This window comes from Aspergillus stella-maris, assembly GCF_047715825.1.
Source record: "Aspergillus stella-maris strain CBS 113639 unplaced genomic scaffold BDV14scaffold_29, whole genome shotgun sequence".
Lineage (NCBI taxonomy): Eukaryota > Fungi > Ascomycota > Eurotiomycetes > Eurotiales > Aspergillaceae > Aspergillus > Aspergillus stella-maris.
The window spans coordinates 63,938-81,186 of NW_027396823.1; the positions used below are offsets into that span (position 1 = coordinate 63,938).

The following is a 17,249-nucleotide window of genomic DNA, read 5'->3' on the forward strand; positions in this document are numbered from 1 at the left end:
AAGGAGAGAAAGAAGGGAGGAAGGAGGTGAAGGAACTTGGAGGGGGTGGCTGCATGTGACTGGCTTCTCCGCACAGCTTATCTGCTGAGCTGCCTGACGTCGGACTCCTGCATTGACTATTGACTCTACCGCAATCGCTGAATGTCACATTGGAGTCGTCTTCTATCGTTTAGATTGATTGTAACATCAGTCTCAATTGATCTTAGTAATGGTCAGTTTACTTGATGGTCAAAGAGGCCAGTTCCTATCACTGCTTATCAGCACAGTTCCCCTCATCGGCGGCTACCGATCAGCGCTATCGGCGGCCACAGATAACACCACTGGCCCACTACACCCCGTACCTGGCTGGTCCCTAATATCTGCGTTATGGGTGCCTTCAACAAAGCTTTGACATTATTGACTGATTGTCGTGGAGTGTTGATGAACGGCCGGCCCGAAAAGCGCCGCACATCCCCCGAAAGTGAGACGAACGGTGCGCTCAAGCCTAGCGTAAAGGGGGAGGATATCGCTCTATACAATATTGAAAGGAGCGATCAAGGCTAGACTCCCGGTTGTTCCTGCCTTGAAGCCGGGTGTTTTATTTCAGGAAGGCGCGAGGCACCTCATACACAGGAGGAAGGAGCAATGCAGTCTGCCTCGAAGCGGAAGGAGCCATTGGACGTGGTGTATGGCTACCTATGGTAGAGGAGCTTAAACTTGAGAAGATGGATTAAACGAATGTAAAGGTCACACAAAAGGTAGATGACGGTCCATAAATCCCAAGTTATATTGTTTACTTGCTCCACGGCACGCCGCCATTTCAAGAACATATACATCTGATGCCACTTCATAGATAGCTGGATGCATCCAGCCCGCTGGTACAGGGCTTGTTACCTGTCAGGTACTACTATATGTAAGGTTGGAAACATTTAAAAGCTTGGAACTCCCATCTAGTCAAATCGTGTGATAACCACTTGAATGTCTGAGGGTCTTTCGACACTGCCTATCTTATCGATAAGAGATAAGACGAGTGGAACAACCAAGGGACTGCTCAACCTTAACTCAAAACAATGCAATCCAGGAACCGTTTGCCCGTTTGATGGCATTGGCATATACTTCGACCAAGCATCCTATACGACGCCATAATAGAATATGGTGGCGTTGCGCCTCTCCCAGACGTTCAGCGACCTGGGGCCGCAAAAGACACTAGCGCTGACGCATTCAGACTGGCGATTCGGCATGCAGGCCAAGCGGGATGAAACAACTTCGACTTCTCCTGCCATTGTGCGACCTGCTTGATTACTCTGCACTTTGCCAGTCTCCATGACAGAATATATCCGACTTACAATACACTCGTTTGGTTCTGATTGAATGTGTAATCGTCGCTGCGATGATTGACGATAAGTATGTTGTTTTGGTTGCCTGATGAGCCTCAAATCTGTCCTTTCCCCGGCAGCCGCTGACTGCCTCTTTCTTTTGCTCGACAGATTTATCGGACTTGCGTTGGCCGTTATGTCCTCAGCGGCAATCGGTAAGCTTGCCTTCAATCACATGTCCAAATATTATGGCTCGCGTGCTAACGGTAATGCTAGGTTCGAGCTATGTCGTCACAAAAAAGGTTCGCCGCCGCCGCATCCATCTCGTATTCCCGCCGCCGCGGAACACCAACCTGACAGAACAACAATAGGGTCTTATGCATGCCGCCGAAAAATATGGATTCACGGGCGATGGATTCGAATACTTCAAGAGTCCGCTGTGGTGGATCGGGATGATTATGTGTATGGGCCGCATTTGACAGGAATATCGCGGGAGACTGACAGGGTGCAGTGCTGTCCGGAGAGCTGATGAATACGGCTGCGTACGCTTTTGCGCCCGCTGTACTGGTGACGCCGCTTGGTGCGCTGAGTGTGCTCATCAGGTGAGTAGGGATTCAATCACTGGCTGCCATGCTGCGCTAACAGTTCTAGTGCGTTGATGGGCGCATACTTCCTCCAGGAGAGAATCATGGTTCTCGGCAAGCTCGGATGTGCAACTTGTCTTCTGGGGTCGATTTTACTAGTTCTCCACGCGCCAGGCGACAAGGACATTAAGAAGATTGATGAAATCCTTCACCTTGCGATTCAGCCTTGTTGGTAAACCCTACCTGCTGACGAGACGGATGGGCTAATGTGATTAGTCTTCCTCCTATACTGCGCCTGCGTTGCAGTCTTCTCAACATATATGATCTACAAGGTTGCACCGATCCAAGGCCGGACAAACCCGATCGTCTACATCTCCATTTGCTCCACGGTCGGATCGATCTCCGTCATGTCGGTCAAGGCATTCGGAATCGCTGTCAAGCTCACCGCAGGCGGAGACAATCAGTTCACTCACGCCTCGACCTACGTCTTCGCATTGGTCCTAGTGGTCACCACCTTGACGCAGATGAACTACCTCAACAAGGCAATGAGCGAATTTCCGGCGTCACTGTACGTGGGATTTCTTATCCTTCCCGGATATCATAACAGCGCTAACAATACCAGGGTAAATGCGATGTACTACGTCGGTTTCACAACATGCACCCTCTCCGCTTCGATCATCTTCTACCAAGGTCTCAACACTAGCGACTGGACCAGCATCATCTCCATGATGTGCGGCTTCCTGCTCAACTTCACAGGCATATCGCTATTGACCTTATCAAAGACTGGAGGGTCTCCATCTAAGGACGGACAGCCGTCTGTGCGAGAAATCGGCATGCGCTCGCTTGACCTATCTCACGGGCGATACGACCATGTGCGCAGTAGCAGCATTGAGATCGAGCATGCACGTCCGAGACGGTCGTCTGGAGCGGAGACACCAGAATAAGTCAAGCACATCGTAATTGACTGTCTTGCTTTGAAATGATTGGTTGTGGAACTGAATAATGATGGGCCTGGCTGAATTACAGCTTACTATCTCTATAGTTCAACCATGACCACCGTGCCTATCTAACCATAATAGATACCTCCCCTGTATATAATAAAAGACCATAGACATTTTCTTGACTCCGTCTAACTTTACTTCCTAAACTTACTAAGAAACCTTGCTGCACCCTCTCTCCGATGTTCGTTGGGATAGTAGCAGACCAAAAATGCTGCAGAAGTCCACACGGGACGGCGAAATTAACCGATGAAGTCGTTCAACGAGAACGAGGCCAACCTAGATGTAACCTCAACAACATCCGCTCAAAAATATGAGTATGAGCTACAAATGAAGAATAAACCGCAAGGACAGGGCCTCGCCTATACATTAAAACCCTACCATTCTTTCTACATTCACGCATCGCCGAGTGTATCAACGCCAGCCCTGATTTTCCATCTTGCGCTTCCAACCCATCTCCAGCTTCACCAAGGAAAAACTACCTGAGATCCATATGGGCGTAAGCTCCCCAACTATACAATTAACTAATAAACCTGGCTCGAGCGACGAATGCATCTTCTATACAGTAAATCAAGGCCTCATCGTGACGCATCAAGTGATGAGTTTCTCATGCAGGAGCTCCGGGATAGGTTCGATAGATCTACGCCGTGAGGGCTCTACTGTCTATCAGTTTTCTGGACAGCGGGCACCTTCTTCTAACTTAAGTTAAAGAGGCTATATCCACGCTATGAGACTGCGCTGGGACAATGACTAGTACACCGGAAGGAGCGGACGACCATCACTCCTTCCTTCTGTGCTCCGTTTCCCATCGTTCCTTCCGGCAATTTTGCAAACAGTCTATATACTAGAGAGGAAGGCGCGATGGACGTCACTCGGACCTGGCGCCGGAGTTAAGAGCTGCATTTCGGTCATAGGCCGTTACAGAGTACTACAGCAATAAGGTAGGTAGGTATGTTATGGATGGTAGGCCGTTTTGAGGCAAATGTACCATCTTCCCAAGATTTCTAGAGCTGCAATGAGTGAACAACTCGCGAGCTATGCCTAAGTATGCTTTACTAAAGTTTCAAGGTAGAGAACATGACGCCAAAAATACATCACTCACATCTGCTTCAAGAACAGGCCTCAGAGTCATGCTATGAGACAACGCCGACGGTGACGCCCAACAGCTGAAGCGGAGACTTTGCAAGACCTTTCAAGGAAAAGTCAAGGGTAATGACACTCGATGATGGCCTCTTCTGCGACATTGACTTCTGTCCTTACTTGGAGTATGTTGTTGCGGCATGGAGGTGCAATTATCTACTTCCCAAACGGCCAGAGCGGTCGTTGGGGATCGTGCTGCAGGATGCGTTGTCTCCCAAGACGCTGGGATTTGGTCTAGATAGCCGATAGATATCTAATTATCTGGGAACATGTCAGAGAACAAGCCAAGCATAACGCCCACAAGCTTTCAGAGGCTGCGCTAGCGCCGAGGACAGACCACAATCCCTCGCAGCGACGGAAATAACTACTAAAATAGCAAGACGGGAAGCATGGAATCAAAATTGAGGGATGAGATTGAAATCAGAACCAATCAGTTCAAACTGAAACGAGGCCCCATCAATTTCTTATTATCCAGGGTTTGTTCTAGAGTGGTCATGGAATCTAGCCTTGGGGGAAGGGTCTGGGCCCTGTTAGTGCTGAGTGGACGGCTAGACGCTGCCAGGACGGCTGATTTCCAGGTCATCCAGATCGACCGCGTAAGCTCCGACTATTTTTGGTGAGACAGGTGAACGGTTCATGCGAGATTCCAAGGCATAGGACCAGAGATAGTGAAGCATGCATGCGTTGGCAGCAGTAATAATAAAGAATATGGTGTGGGAGAGTTGCAGCGGGATTTGCCACTGCGCACAATACTGACTCGTGCATGGGATAAAGGCGATGAGTAAGCGACTATTAATAAATCGGCTGTTTGTTTTGGAACACGTGATACCGGCTGCCGACCGCGTCGCAGTTGCAGTTGCAGCTGCAGTGGCACAGTCAGAACTTTCGGTTTCAAGCATTGCCATGGCTCTTGGAAGAGTAACATGACAAACAACGATCTTGAAAAGGAGAAAAGTAACATCAGTGGCGGTGTCGGTGTTACTGCAAGCTCAGGGTAATCACTCTCACACAGGGATTTCCCTCAGGGACCAAGAATGGAGGAGGCCCCGGTTAGCGGCCCATAGTGCTCCACCGTGCATCAGAATTGGGAATCCATCTTCATTCCTTCTCTGATTCAAATAATATCATTGGCACACAGACTGAACACACTCAGCACAGCCATCCACCATGGCGACAGATCAGGCCATTCAAGAGTTGCCTCCCCTGGCGATCCGCATATCGCTGCCGTCATGAGAAGGTGATCTGCCCAGCGCATCTTGAAACTGTTACAGGATGACGAATGCTCCAGGCGAGAAGGGATTAATTGGGTAGTGGTGTAATTTACAACTGAAGTCAGATGAAATCTGTTGAGAGAAGTCAGGAGGGAGGCAATGTTATAGTTGTTGAATAGGAATATGTTATTGTTGATGTTGATGCAGTCAGGATGATTCAATCGTCATTAATGTTCTCATGTTGAAGCGATGATTTGATGGAGGATGGAGCAACGGGGTGCAGGTGGATCTCTGCTGGTAAAACAGGGACGTCCGTGCTGGCGCCTTGGACCGCTGAATGGGCGCCACTCGCAGTCCCCTAGGGTCGCTGCATTCATTCTTTTCCCTTTCACTTTCCCTTTCTCTCTCTTCTCTCTTCCTTCCTCCTCCTCATCCCTTCCATCTTTTTAATCCCTTCGTTCTTCAGCTGTTTCCTACCCCAGGTCTTTACCTAGTCACTCTTTTAGACTTGCCTTTTATTTCTCACACTCGCTACTTTCGCATTTCGCGACTTTCCCCTCACAGCAACGCACGAACTCGACATAGCTATTAATCAGTAATCGACGTTCAACTATCACAATGAAGGCCTCTACCATTGCCACCGCGCTCACCCTGAGCGCTTCCTCCGTGCTCGCTGCCCCCAACAAGCTGACTGCCCGCGACGACGTCACCCCCATTACCGTCAAGGGTAACGCTTTCTTCAAGGGCGATGAGCGGTTCTACATCCGCGGTGTCGACTACCAGCCCGGTGGTTCCTCCGACCTGGCTGACCCCATCGCCGATGCCGATGGCTGCAAGCGTGACATTGAGAAGTTCAAGAGCCTCGGCCTGAACACCATCCGTGTCTACTCTGTCGACAACTCCAAAGACCACGACGAGTGCATGAACGCTCTGGCTGATGCTGGCATCTACCTCGTTCTTGACGTCAACACCCCCAAGTACTCCATCAACCGTGCTTCCCCCGAGATCTCCTACAACGACAAGTACCTCCAGTTCATCTTTGCTACTGTCGACAAGTTCGTCAAGTACAAGAACACCCTCGCTTTCTTCTCCGGAAACGAGGTCATCAACGATGGTCCCTCTTCCATCACTGCCCCCTACGTCAAGGCTGTCACTCGTGACCTCCGTAACTACATGAGCGCCCGCGACTACCGTCAGGTCCCTGTCGGTTACTCTGCTGCTGACGTCGATACCAACCGTCGCGAGATGGCCGAGTACATGAACTGCGGTACCGACGAGGAGCGCTCTGACTTCTTCGCCTTCAACGACTACTCCTGGTGCTCTCCCTCTTCCTTCCAGAAGTCCGGCTGGGACGCCAAGGTCAAGAACTTCACTGGTTATGGTCTCCCCCTCTTCCTTTCCGAGTACGGATGCAACACCAACACCCGTGACTTTGGTGAGGTCGAGGCCCTGTACTCTGAGAAGATGACCGGTGTCTACTCTGGTGGTCTCGTCTACGAATACTCTCAGGAGCCCTCCGACTACGGTCTCGTCAAGATCAAGGACAACAAGGTTACCGACCTCGACGACTTTGACACGCTCAAGAAGGCCTACGCCAAGACCGCCAACCCCGAGGGTGACGGTGGCTACAACAAGACCGGTGGTGCCAACCCTTGCCCTGCTCGCAACGCCCCCAACTGGGATGTCTCCTCCGAAGACACCCTCCCCGCCATGCCCGAGCCCGCCAAGAAGTACTTTAAGAACGGTGCTGGTGACGGTCCTGGCTTCAGCGGCTCTGGCTCCCAGACTGCCGGTACCCCTTCTTCCAGCAACACCACTGACGGCGAGGGCAACACTGTGGACGGCACTGCCAGCAGCGCTGGCTCTGGCTCCAACTCTACCAGCGACTCTGACGACACCGACACTGGTGCCGCTGCTGGTCTGACTGTTGCCCCCGCTCTTGTTGGCATCGTCACCCTTCTCTCCGCCGGCTTTGCCCTTTTCTAGATGATGGAAGTTTAGATTGTCTTGCATGCTTATCATATTTATTTCTTTCGGAGTTTCTGCCTGACCGGATGGGAATTGTCTTGAGGATCTGGGCTTTTGTACCGGTTTTACAGTTGGTCACTTTAGGTTGAGTATAGACTCATAATCAATGTTCACGTACACTCATATCCTTCTGAAAGTAGACTCTAGTTTCCAGGCTTCTTTAAATACTTCGTATGCGACCCCTTGACAATAAGCTTCCTCTCACTTTCAGTCTCTTTATAAACCAACACCTCAAAAAACCCCAACGTCCCCCCAATCTTCAACGCCCTCCCCTCAACAACCAAAACATCCCCGACCTTCGCAGTCCCCAAATAACTAACACTCAAATCCGTACTAACACCCGTATACGTATGCCCCTCCCCCTGACTCGCGATTGCCATGCCAGCCGCCCAATCGACTAGACATGCGGAGGCTGTGCCGTGCAGCGTTCCTTTTGAGTTGCAGTGGAGGGGTTCGAGGGGGAGGGTGGCTGTTATGGTTCCCGGGGTTGCGGAGAGTAGGGTTAGGTCCGCGAGGAGGAGGGCGTATATGGGGGAGTTGGATTTTTGGGTGAGGTAGACGGTTTGGACGTGCGGGAGTGTTGAGACCTCAGTTTGAGGGGGTGAGGGGTCGGACAACATGGCTGTTTCCGGATGATCGAGAAGGGCTCAGAATCGGAGTCGAGAAGTCAATGGTAAGAGAGAAAGAACGTCTTGACTGTTTAGAACTGTTGAGAACAAACAGCTCCGTCTCGATTTCTTGGAGTAGTGTAGTCTAGGTAAGAGAGAGCCGCGGTCCATCCATCCTTTAAGAGCGGATGGCCCGTCGGAGCTTATCCGATAGCGCATTCCATTCGAACCGCGGGCGAATATATACTTCGCCAAAGTTCAAGACCGCCAACTTTGCAGTGCAACACCAATTCTCCCTCCTATCCTGAATTGAGAGATATCCAAGACCAACATGCTCGACCTAACCTCCAAAATCGTCCTAATAACCGGCCTCGGCCAAACCACCCCGCCAACACAAGGCTTCGGGATCGGCTCCGCAATAGCCACAAAACTCGCCCTCCAGGGCGCAACCATCTTCGGCGGGAACCGCTCTCTCTCCTCTGCAAAGATCACAAAGGCGCATATCGAATCCCAAGGCGGCATCTGCGATATTGTTCAAACGGACGTTACGAGTTCGGAATCAATCAAGGCTCTGGTCGATGCTTGTATGGAAAGACATGGACGGATCGATATACTCATCAACAACGTGGGGAAATCGGAACCTGGGGATCCCGGGAATATGTCTGAAGAGGTCTGGGATGGGCAGGTTGAATTAAATCTCAAGAGTGTTTATTTGACGTGTCACTTTGTGTTGCCTATTATGGAAAGGCAGGAAAGTGGTGGATGCGTCGTGAATGTCTCGTCCATTGCTGGAACGCGGTATATCGGCAAACCACAAGTCGCGTACTCCGCTACGAAAGCGGCTATAATACAGTTCACGAAGGCGACTGGTGTGATTTATGCTGAGAAACATGCGGCGGGTACTTCGAAGGGCTTGGTTCGCCTGAATACAGTCATCCCGGGCCTGATCTATACGCCTTACACGCGAGAACTAGCGAAGCGGTATGCGCCTGGGGGCGATGAGGAAGCGTACATGGAAGGACGGAATCGGCAGGTTCCTGTTGGAAGGATGGGCGATGCGTGGGACGTTGCGAATGCAGTGGTATTTTTGGTTAGTGATGAGGCGCGGTATGTTACTGCGCAGGAGATTGTTGTTGATGGGGGGATTACGGCTAGTACGGGGAGGGTTGGGTAGGTAGGTATCTGTGTTGATGGAGTAGAAATTGGGTATGTATCTATAAGAAAAAGACGCGTTCGGTGCTTTGTACTGTCTATAGGTTGGTACCTAGGGAAGTACTGTGGGGATGGCGGCGGGTGTGTTCCGTCAAGGCGTCAATGTTACCTACTCATTTAAATGTATATAACCGGAACCTGGAAGCACTTCAGTATATGCCTTCAATAGACTCCATCATCCCTACTACAAACAACTCAACCCGAAACATCTTGATTACAACCCAAAAACAACCGAAATGTCCACACCCTCCATAACCGCACAGCCCTGGACATCCCTCCCCGCGCACTTCCGTCGTTCGAACGGCACATCCGAACACAGTCAAAACCAAAAACGCGGCGCACCGCTCGACTCTTTCCTCGAGGGGCCCTGCTATGTCTCTGAGCTTGACACCCTCTTCCTAACAGATATTCCATACGGCCGGATCTTCACCGTTGACTGTTCTACAAAAGAATGGACATTAGTCGTTGAATACGACGGTGAACCAAACGGCTTAGCCTGGGACGGTCTTAGAAAAAGGCTGGTGATAGCAGATTTCAAACAGGGGATTCTTGCTCTCCATTTACCCGTTGCAAAAACTCGACTTGGGAAAGAGCCATTCCCTCTACCGAAAGACGAAATCAAAACGTTGGTGACAAGGTACAAAGGTGAACGCCTCAAAGGCCCCAACGACCTCATAATCTCCCCGAAAACAGGACATATCTTCTTCACAGACCAAGGCATGTCCGACCTGCTCAACCCCTCCGGACGCGTCTTCCGTCTCGACCCTACAACACTCCAACTAACCCTCCTCATCCCCTCCGCGCCCTCACCGAACGGCCTCGTCCTAACACACTCCGAATCCGCGCTCCTCGTCGCAATGACCCGCGACAACGGAATCTGGTATGTCCCCTTCTACCCCGACGGAAGTGTGCAGCGCGTCGGCCGCTGGAGCTCGTATTTTGGGTCTGGGGGGCCGGATGGGATGACGCTGGACGAGGAGGGAAATGTATGCGTGGCGCATTCGAGTTTGGGGAGGGTTTTTGTGCATGATGCCCATAGGGAGGAGATTAGACGGATTGTTATGCCGGAGGGTATGGGGATGGGGAGGGCTACGACGAATATGACCTTTGGGGGGGAGGGGGGGAGGACGATATTTGTTGTTGAGAGTGGGAGTGGGACTGTTTTGACGGTTCAGTGGCATTGTGCTGGGTGGAGTGGGGAGGGGAGAGGAGGGACTCAAGCTAAGCTGGCGAGGATGTGATATTCCTACCTATACTGAATTTCTTACACAACCTCCCCTACTAGTAGCCTAGAGAGACTGCCTGGCCCAGAGCTATGAAATGTATGTACATATATGACGCTTCTATACCTCTAGACCCTAGCAAAGTTCCAAGCCAACTACTCTGGAACCAAGCAGGTTGCACCAGAGTACAAACCGACAAGACTGGAAATGGCATTTAAAGTAATGATTTCACCTTCCTCTGCTAAAGAAAGGACGACCCTTGGACCGAACGTATGCGGGGGCGTCCCGACGGAATCCCCGTAGCCCTAAGCTAAGCTCAGCTAAGCTTCGCCACGGTGGTACTCTGTAGGCATGTGTGGTGCTCCCTACTCTAAGGTGACGCATAATCTCAGAAAACAAGTAGAACTTCAGTCCCTCAAAAAGCGTATGTGTGCATAAATCAAACTTAGTAGTTGCAGAGTCCCAGTTTCACCGGCGTACCATTCCCATAGGGGCCTTGCAGCTAACCTAGAAACTTCCACTCCGTAAATAGCGATGACGAGACATAAGACATAACATGAAGCATAGATCAAACCATCTTCGAAGAGCCCTCAATAGTTATGATAAGCTAAGCATACTCCCTCTGCTCACTACCCTTCCCATCCTCCCTCTTCACCTCAACATCTTCAACCCTTGCATCCCCCCTCGGCAACCGTCTCGCCATAGGCACAATATCCCAAATACTGTCCGCATCCTAAACACCGCATCAATAAGCTCTAGATTCCGATTCATCGTCTCCGGAAAAAAAGGCAGGACCACAAGCGGTACACAAGCGCATGTGCACGCAAAGACAATGTAGTACTTATACCCAATAGATTCAATCGCAACGGGCGTAACCATTGCAATAATGAAGTTCCAAAGCCAGTGGTTTGCCGTGGAGATGGAGGACATTGCTGATCGTAGATGCGCAGGTGCAATTTCAGTGCAATATAGGAAATTTCCCCCCAGGAACCCGATGGGATAGCACAGGTTATAAATGAACAGGAATACCGCACCGGATATAGAAGCCGCCTGATTTGACTCGGGGTAACTTGTTGCGACTGCGAGAGCGACCATGCATAACGACATTCCTGTCCCGCTAACGACAAAGATAGGCCGGCGCCCGAAGCGATCGACGACAGCGAAGGCGATGAACGAGCAGAGGAATTTCCAGGTGAGGCAGGCGGCTGCTAATATGGTGGGGAGGTCGCCCGAGAGTTTGAGGTCTTGGAAGACGGTCGTCGAGTAGATTGAGATTAGGCTTCCTCCGACTAATTGCTGCAGGGTTTGGATTGAGAGGCAGAGGGCGAGTCGGTAGGCGAGGCGGTGGCGGTCGTTGGGGTCGAGTACTTCTTTTAGGGATACGCTGGGTGCTGACTCGATTGCTGCTTGGATAAGGGATATTTCGTGGCGAATGAGTTCGTTGGTATTTTCTAACCCGTTGAGTCTGGCGAGGGTGTCTGTTGCTTCTTGGATTCGTCGCTTGGAGACGAGCCACCGTGGAGACTCGGGTAATCGAAATACAGAAGCACAGATGATAAGAGGAAACAAGATAGGGATAGCCAATGGAACCCGCCACTGCACAGAAGGAATAGAAGACTTGCTGCAGCCAAAGTTGATCCAGCTCGTCAATGTAAACCCAAAACAGATGAAGATACCAGCGGTAATGACCTTCCGACCACGTTTGCCTGCATCAGAGCTCTCGGCTTGCCAGACAGGTACAATGACGCTCAACTGACCAACGCCGAAACCAAGTATAATGCGGCTAATGACAAATTGAGGAAGGGAAAAGGAGGTGCATTGCAGGATCTGTCCGACGGCTGTAATGAGGGCTGCAACAAAGGAGGTCTTTCGCCGGCCAAGAAGATCACCAAGGAATGAGCATGATAAGGCACCGACAAGGGCACCGAGCTGAAGACACCCATTAACAAGCCCCTTGATCGTCGAGTTCGTTGCGTTTGTAGAGCCAGTCGTATTGACGGTATCGATCTGAGGCATATACCGGACGAGATCAGGGGTATCAAGGAGAGCAGAGGCACCAGCCTGATTATACCCGTAAAGAATAAAAGCAGGAGCTACTGCAAGGAGAATCTGTGCGTACTGAAGGGTATTTGCTCTCGAAGGCATGATGAATGTGGGGTATGGGAGAATGGGATAGCACTTCTGTCTGTCTGGGGAAGGAAGAGGTTACGATGGACCGCCCCCTACAACCAGTCCTTTATAGTGGTTTATGCGGTACTAACTACTAAGCTTCCTTGTCACACGTAAGACTGTATGATACACCTCCCCGCCATTACATATCATCAAGGCATGGGGACTCACAGCCTGCCAATGATGGTGGTATCGGACCTAGCCGGGTCTTACCCCAGACCCCCCAGAGGTGCAGACGAAGTGGGTTGCGTGGCTTTTGGAACGTATGATATGCTCTAAGCACCTGTGAGTTCTTGTCCAATTATACCATCGGGATTTGTATAAGGAAAATCGTCTCCTATTTCCTATGGATATCGGATGCATCCGAAATGTGCGCGTCGGATGGATCCGATGGCTTCATTGGGCATGCTGCGCCGACTTGACAAATTATGGTTTGTGTATTTGAATTTATCAGCTTTGGGAGTAACTCTACTAGTGGAGGAGCATCGTATAAGCTCATGGGGTTTCACTGGATTGATCATGAGCAAGATCATCCTGGGTGCAGAGATAGAAGTTACTCTGTACATAGCGGAGGGAATGCGATGTCACGGGGCAGCTGGGATGGAGAGGGCTAGACATAAGGGAGCTATTTATTACCTACTATGACCCATATATGCTCTTATCTTTGATAGAATTACTGGTATTGATCTGTTCTCTTATTTTATGTTGTATCTCCACCGAAAGCTTGATCATTGTTCTTGCTGAGTACGAACCCTTAGCGGCTACTATATCATGGTCTGAATCTGGCCACCATGACTCCTCGAGTCTGCAGCTCAGTGAGCTAGCAGACATTCGTCGCTTAGACTTAATCTATAGAGCAGCAAATCAACTACATTCCCCAGGTTCCATCTTTTTCCCAAAAAGGGACCAACCGAGGTTCTCCCGCGGCACCGGAACCCTCCCGCACGTATCGACGGAACATCCGCTCTATACACCCGCTCCACAACCAAAGACAAAACCCATATATATGGAAAAAGCGCAAAAAATACAACTACATGATCGCAAAAGTCCCTCTCTCAACCCAAAACGCCACAATGTCCGAACAACAACCCCCAAACTCCGACTACGACCTCACCCACCCAATCCCAACAACCACAGCAACAGGCCTCCGCCAATCCCTAACTTCCTACAGCGACGCACACTTCTCCCTCTTCCTCCGAAAAGTATTCATAAAAGCCCTCGGGTACTCCGAATCGGCCCTCTCTCTCCCCATAATCGGCATCATAAACACCGGGTCGGGCTTTAACCCATGCCACGGGAATACAGCACAACTACTAGACGCTACAAAACGCGGAATCCATCTCGCCGGCGGGATCGCGATCGATTTTCCCACAATCTCCCTGCATGAGGGGTTCAGTTCTCCAACGAGCATGTTCCTGCGCAACCTAATGGCCATGGATACGGAGGAGATGGTGAGGGCGCAGCCTGTTGATGCTTGCGTTATGATTGGGGGGTATGATAAGACTGTGCCGGCGCAGATTATGGGTGGGATTTCGGGCAATAAGCCGGTGCTCCCGTTGTTGACGGGACCTATGATGCCGGGGAGTCATCGGGGAGGCAGGATTGGGGCGTGTACGGATTGTAGGAATAATTGGGCGAGGTTTAGGGCCGGGACGATTGATGTTGAGGAGATTGCGGAGGTTAATGAGGAGTTGGCACCTACTGTTTGTTGCCCTTGTTTGTTGTATACATCAGTGATATTGATGGTTTTTGGTGATAGAGGCTGACTTTCTTTTGTTGCTTGCAGATTGGAACATGCGGCGTTATGGGCACGGCGAGTACAATGGCTTGCATAACCGCGGCGTTAGGGCTCATCCCGCTAACGGGTGCGTCGGCCCCAGCCGTCTCAGCGGCGAGACTACGTATTGCGGAAGCAACTGGTACCAATGCGGTAAAGGCTGCACCGGAAAAGAGAACACCGCAGAGTATCCTCTCTGTCGAGAGTTTCTATAATGCTGCTGTTGTCTTGCAGGCAATTGGGGGGTCTACTAATGCTATGGTTCATCTCATGGCTATTATCAACCGCCACCCGGATATTAAGGGGAGGATTAGCCTCAAGACCCTGGATGAGGTTGGTCGGACGACACCGCTTCTTGTTGATCTGAAGCCTTCTGGTGATAACTACATGACGGACTTCCATAACGCAGGCGGGATGACTGTCCTCTTACACAGACTGAAGTCAGGAGGGCTACTGCACCTCGACGCAAAGACGATAACGGGCGAGACACTAGGGGAAGTGCTTAACAGAACGAAATGCCCTGACTTTGAATACGCGCGACAAATCATTCGACCACTCAATGATCCACTGGCGGCGAATTCTTCACTCGTCGTTGTGAGCGGTAATATCGCGCCCAACGGCGCAGTTATCAAGGCTTCTGCATCGAGGAAGAAGAGCCTCCTCAAACATACCGGGCCAGCGCTCGTCTTTTCTAGTCCTCAAAATATGGCTGCGCGCCTTGACGATCCTGGCCTTGACGTGAACCAAGACACAGTGCTCATTCTACAGGGCATCGGACCCATCGGCGCCGAGAACCCTGGTATGCCCGAAGCCGGCATGATTCCGATCCCGCGGAAACTTGCATCTCAGGGAGTGACTGATATGCTGAGGATTTCGGATGGAAGAATGAGTGGGACAGCGGGAGGCACGATCATCCTGCATGTTAGTCCTGAGGCGGCGGTGTCGGAGTCAGTGTTTGGGGTTGTCAGGACAGGGGATGTGATTGTTTTTGATGCGGAGGAGAGAGTACTCAGGGTTGATGTTTCTGATGAAGAATTGAAAAAGAGAGTTGAGGAGCGCAAGAGAGAGAGGGAGACAGAAGGACATCCGGCATTGAGGAAGGGTAGAGGAAGGGGGTATAGAGGGCTGTATGAAAGGGAGGTGAACCAGGCTCATGAGGGAGCGGACTTTGGATTCCTGACTGCTGATGGCGGAGGACTTTGACTGGGAAGGTAACTGTCCAGATAACCTCCAATATTTCAGTACGTATGTTGATTTATTTATATATTAGAGTGTAGGTTTTATACAATTGAGAATGAAGACAGGTTGATGTCCAATGTTAGGGCAGTAAACAGTCCCACTGATAGATATTTCCAAGAACGAGGCGGTCGAATGGCAAATAAGTTTACCTAGAGTACGGAGTGAATGGAGAGTGTCATGACAATGTATCTGATCTGTAGTGAATCTGCTGTATTCAAAAATTGTGTCACTTCTGCTAGCGTAGAATTCATAAATGTGCAAGTTCAAACAACCAATTTTTTTTTAAAAATGCTTAGAAAACATATTTTAAAGGTTCTTATAGGTTCTTTATATAGTTAATAGTGTCAGATAAGGTCAGGTTCGTCCTGCTTAAGCGTCAACGGGACCTTAAGGTATTCTGAGATCAAGAGAAAGAAGATAAAAGTAGCGGTTCAAATGCAGTAGATAGTTCTGGCGATCTGACTATGTTACTGTAAACTGAAGATAAGGCACGAGAGGTCGAAAGTAAATACAGGTGGGTAGTGAACGTCCTTATATACCATCCCTCGTCATGACCGTCAAGCTCGCGGGGGTCCGCGGGGCTTGCTTGGCCATCATGCTCGTCGTGCCTCCCCAACATGTTCGGTACGGAACAACCCTTTTCCTAGCGTTGTCGTGTCACGCTGGCGCAGCGTCTGATTGATTGGCCACCGTTGGTCCTGGCGTTCTAACAGGCAGATCCAAGGTAATGACCAGCCACCGGCCCGGCTGTTCCGAAGATCAGCGCATTCCATCAACTCCACTGCACCTCTGGCCACCCCACCATCCCCACTCTCATTCTCCCCTCTCTTCTTCTTCTCTCTTCCTTTTAACATCCACAGTACCTGCTTAGTCCTCCACAATACTACATTAACCACCAAAACCACCATCATGCCTGAAGAAAAAGGCTACAGCTACAACAGCTCCGGCACAAACAGCCAGGTACGTAAACAAACAAGCCGCAGGCTCCACCACTTATTTCAGCTTGAACACCCATGAACCTCTAATATTGACGTTGAAAAACAGGGAAATCACTACTGCTCCCGCGACTACGGCAACGGCAGCAACTCCTACCACTATTCGAACAGGTCAGCTAGCTATACCCATCCCAAGCTCCTCGTACACAATTTACTGGTATGAAGCCCTGCTAACGCGACATCTCGCTTGCTTGTGTTTCACCCATAGCAACGGCTCTTACTACTACTCCAACCCCAACGGGAGCACCTACTACAACAATGGCAATGGAGGCTCCACATACACGCCTCCTTCTGGCGGTAGTGGGAAGAAATAGAGCACTCATGCGCTTCACGCTGTCAGGGGCGGTGAAGCACGTGCCGCAGTAGAGCAACTTCCCATATGGAGGTCTGTTATCAAGATAGCATCAACAACATAGCAATTAGTTGTTGAATCAGCTCCCATACTGAATACTACGCTCATACAGTCATCTGTTGACCTTAATTATCATCTATCTTATTACCATATCGGGTCGTCATCGTATACGGCCTCGATTTCCCTTCAACGCGAGGCGAGATAGGTACTGCTACTAAGCTTTTCTATAGTCAGATACGGGCAAGGAAAAATGCTGTCATTACCTCCGATTACCTGCTCTGGTTACAGCTAGTAGATTACGAGTGCATCAAATTCTAGATTAGTATTCTTTGCTTAATGCGTTATTCGGAGAAAGAAGATTAATTGTATTTGTTATCTACATCATTCTCCACAAAGGTGACTCACTCCACTATAACTA

At 50.3% G+C, this 17,249-nt stretch overlaps 9 protein-coding genes across 9 annotated transcripts; 7 read left to right on the forward strand and 2 right to left on the reverse strand.

Moving 5' to 3' along the window:
- Positions 1 to 150: 150 nt before the first annotated feature.
- On the forward strand, positions 151 to 484 carry BDV14DRAFT_63372 (uncharacterized protein). Its single transcript, XM_073777192.1, has one exon. It carries the CDS (start codon positions 209 to 211, stop codon positions 389 to 391), a length of 183 nt encoding a protein of 60 aa, XP_073627824.1. The 5' UTR covers positions 151 to 208; the 3' UTR covers positions 392 to 484.
- Positions 485 to 1,260: 776 nt separating this feature from the next.
- BDV14DRAFT_173843 (magnesium transporter) lies at positions 1,261 to 3,051 on the forward strand. Its single transcript, XM_073768801.1, has 8 exons — positions 1,261 to 1,383; positions 1,467 to 1,510; positions 1,572 to 1,597; positions 1,667 to 1,757; positions 1,807 to 1,897; positions 1,947 to 2,107; positions 2,156 to 2,447; positions 2,502 to 3,051. Exons 1-8 carry the CDS (start codon positions 1,370 to 1,372, stop codon positions 2,821 to 2,823), a joined length of 1,041 nt encoding a protein of 346 aa, XP_073627825.1. The 5' UTR covers positions 1,261 to 1,369; the 3' UTR covers positions 2,824 to 3,051.
- Positions 3,052 to 5,846: 2,795 nt separating this feature from the next.
- Positions 5,847 to 7,214, forward strand: gel1 (1,3-beta-glucanosyltransferase gel1; the record flags this gene model as incomplete). The annotated part of the gene is made up of 1 exon (XM_073771268.1): positions 5,847 to 7,214. The coding sequence occupies one exon, from the start codon at positions 5,847 to 5,849 to the stop codon at positions 7,212 to 7,214; it is 1,368 nt and encodes a 455-aa protein (XP_073627826.1).
- A 74-nt stretch (positions 7,215 to 7,288) lies between these two features.
- BDV14DRAFT_63456 (PaaI family thioesterase) lies at positions 7,289 to 8,171 on the reverse strand. The gene has a single exon (XM_073777193.1). The coding sequence runs from the start codon at positions 7,874 to 7,876 to the stop codon at positions 7,400 to 7,402; it is 477 nt and encodes a 158-aa protein (XP_073627827.1). The 5' UTR covers positions 7,877 to 8,171; the 3' UTR covers positions 7,289 to 7,399.
- Positions 7,927 to 9,177, forward strand: BDV14DRAFT_208961 (SDR family NAD(P)-dependent oxidoreductase). Its single transcript, XM_073775528.1, has one exon. It carries the CDS (start codon positions 8,196 to 8,198, stop codon positions 9,036 to 9,038), a length of 843 nt encoding a protein of 280 aa, XP_073627828.1. The 5' UTR covers positions 7,927 to 8,195; the 3' UTR covers positions 9,039 to 9,177.
- A 135-nt stretch (positions 9,178 to 9,312) lies between these two features.
- Positions 9,313 to 10,317, forward strand: BDV14DRAFT_208963 (SMP-30/gluconolactonase/LRE family protein; the record flags this gene model as incomplete). The annotated part of the gene is made up of 1 exon (XM_073775529.1): positions 9,313 to 10,317. One exon carries the CDS (start codon positions 9,313 to 9,315, stop codon positions 10,315 to 10,317), a length of 1,005 nt encoding a protein of 334 aa, XP_073627829.1.
- Positions 10,318 to 10,950: 633 nt separating this feature from the next.
- Positions 10,951 to 12,444, reverse strand: BDV14DRAFT_189926 (sugar porter family MFS transporter; the record flags this gene model as incomplete). The annotated part of the gene is made up of 1 exon (XM_073771269.1): positions 10,951 to 12,444. The coding sequence occupies one exon, from the start codon at positions 12,442 to 12,444 to the stop codon at positions 10,951 to 10,953; it is 1,494 nt and encodes a 497-aa protein (XP_073627830.1).
- A 1,097-nt stretch (positions 12,445 to 13,541) lies between these two features.
- BDV14DRAFT_189927 (dihydroxy-acid and 6-phosphogluconate dehydratase) lies at positions 13,542 to 15,448 on the forward strand (the record flags this gene model as incomplete). The annotated part of the gene is made up of 2 exons (XM_073771270.1): positions 13,542 to 14,171; positions 14,255 to 15,448. 2 exons carry the CDS (start codon positions 13,542 to 13,544, stop codon positions 15,446 to 15,448), a joined length of 1,824 nt encoding a protein of 607 aa, XP_073627831.1.
- Positions 15,449 to 16,209: 761 nt separating this feature from the next.
- BDV14DRAFT_173848 (uncharacterized protein) lies at positions 16,210 to 17,004 on the forward strand. Its single transcript, XM_073768802.1, has 2 exons — positions 16,210 to 16,444; positions 16,529 to 17,004. The coding sequence occupies exons 1-2, from the start codon at positions 16,394 to 16,396 to the stop codon at positions 16,640 to 16,642; spliced, it is 165 nt and encodes a 54-aa protein (XP_073627832.1). The 5' UTR covers positions 16,210 to 16,393; the 3' UTR covers positions 16,643 to 17,004.
- Positions 17,005 to 17,249: the final 245 nt, after the last annotated feature.

Bases quoted from the DNA above. Each gene is read 5' to 3' on its own strand.
- BDV14DRAFT_208961 (XM_073775528.1), top strand. From the start codon at position 8,196: ATGCTCGACCTAACCTCCAAAATCGTCCTAATAACCGGCCTCGGCCAA.
- BDV14DRAFT_63456 (XM_073777193.1), bottom strand. From the start codon at position 7,876: ATGTTGTCCGACCCCTCACCCCCTCAAACTGAGGTCTCAACACTCCCG.
- BDV14DRAFT_173848 (XM_073768802.1), top strand. From the start codon at position 16,394: ATGCCTGAAGAAAAAGGCTACAGCTACAACAGCTCCGGCACAAACAGC. The intron at 16,445-16,528 runs GTACGTAAACAA...GTTGAAAAACAG, and splicing joins GCTCCGGCACAAACAGCCAG to GGAAATCACTACTGCTCCCG.
- BDV14DRAFT_63372 (XM_073777192.1), top strand. From the start codon at position 209: ATGGTCAGTTTACTTGATGGTCAAAGAGGCCAGTTCCTATCACTGCTT.
- BDV14DRAFT_173843 (XM_073768801.1), top strand. The intron at 1,511-1,571 runs GTAAGCTTGCCT...CGGTAATGCTAG, and splicing joins TATGTCCTCAGCGGCAATCG to GTTCGAGCTATGTCGTCACA. The intron at 2,108-2,155 runs GTTGGTAAACCC...TAATGTGATTAG, and splicing joins TCACCTTGCGATTCAGCCTT to TCTTCCTCCTATACTGCGCC.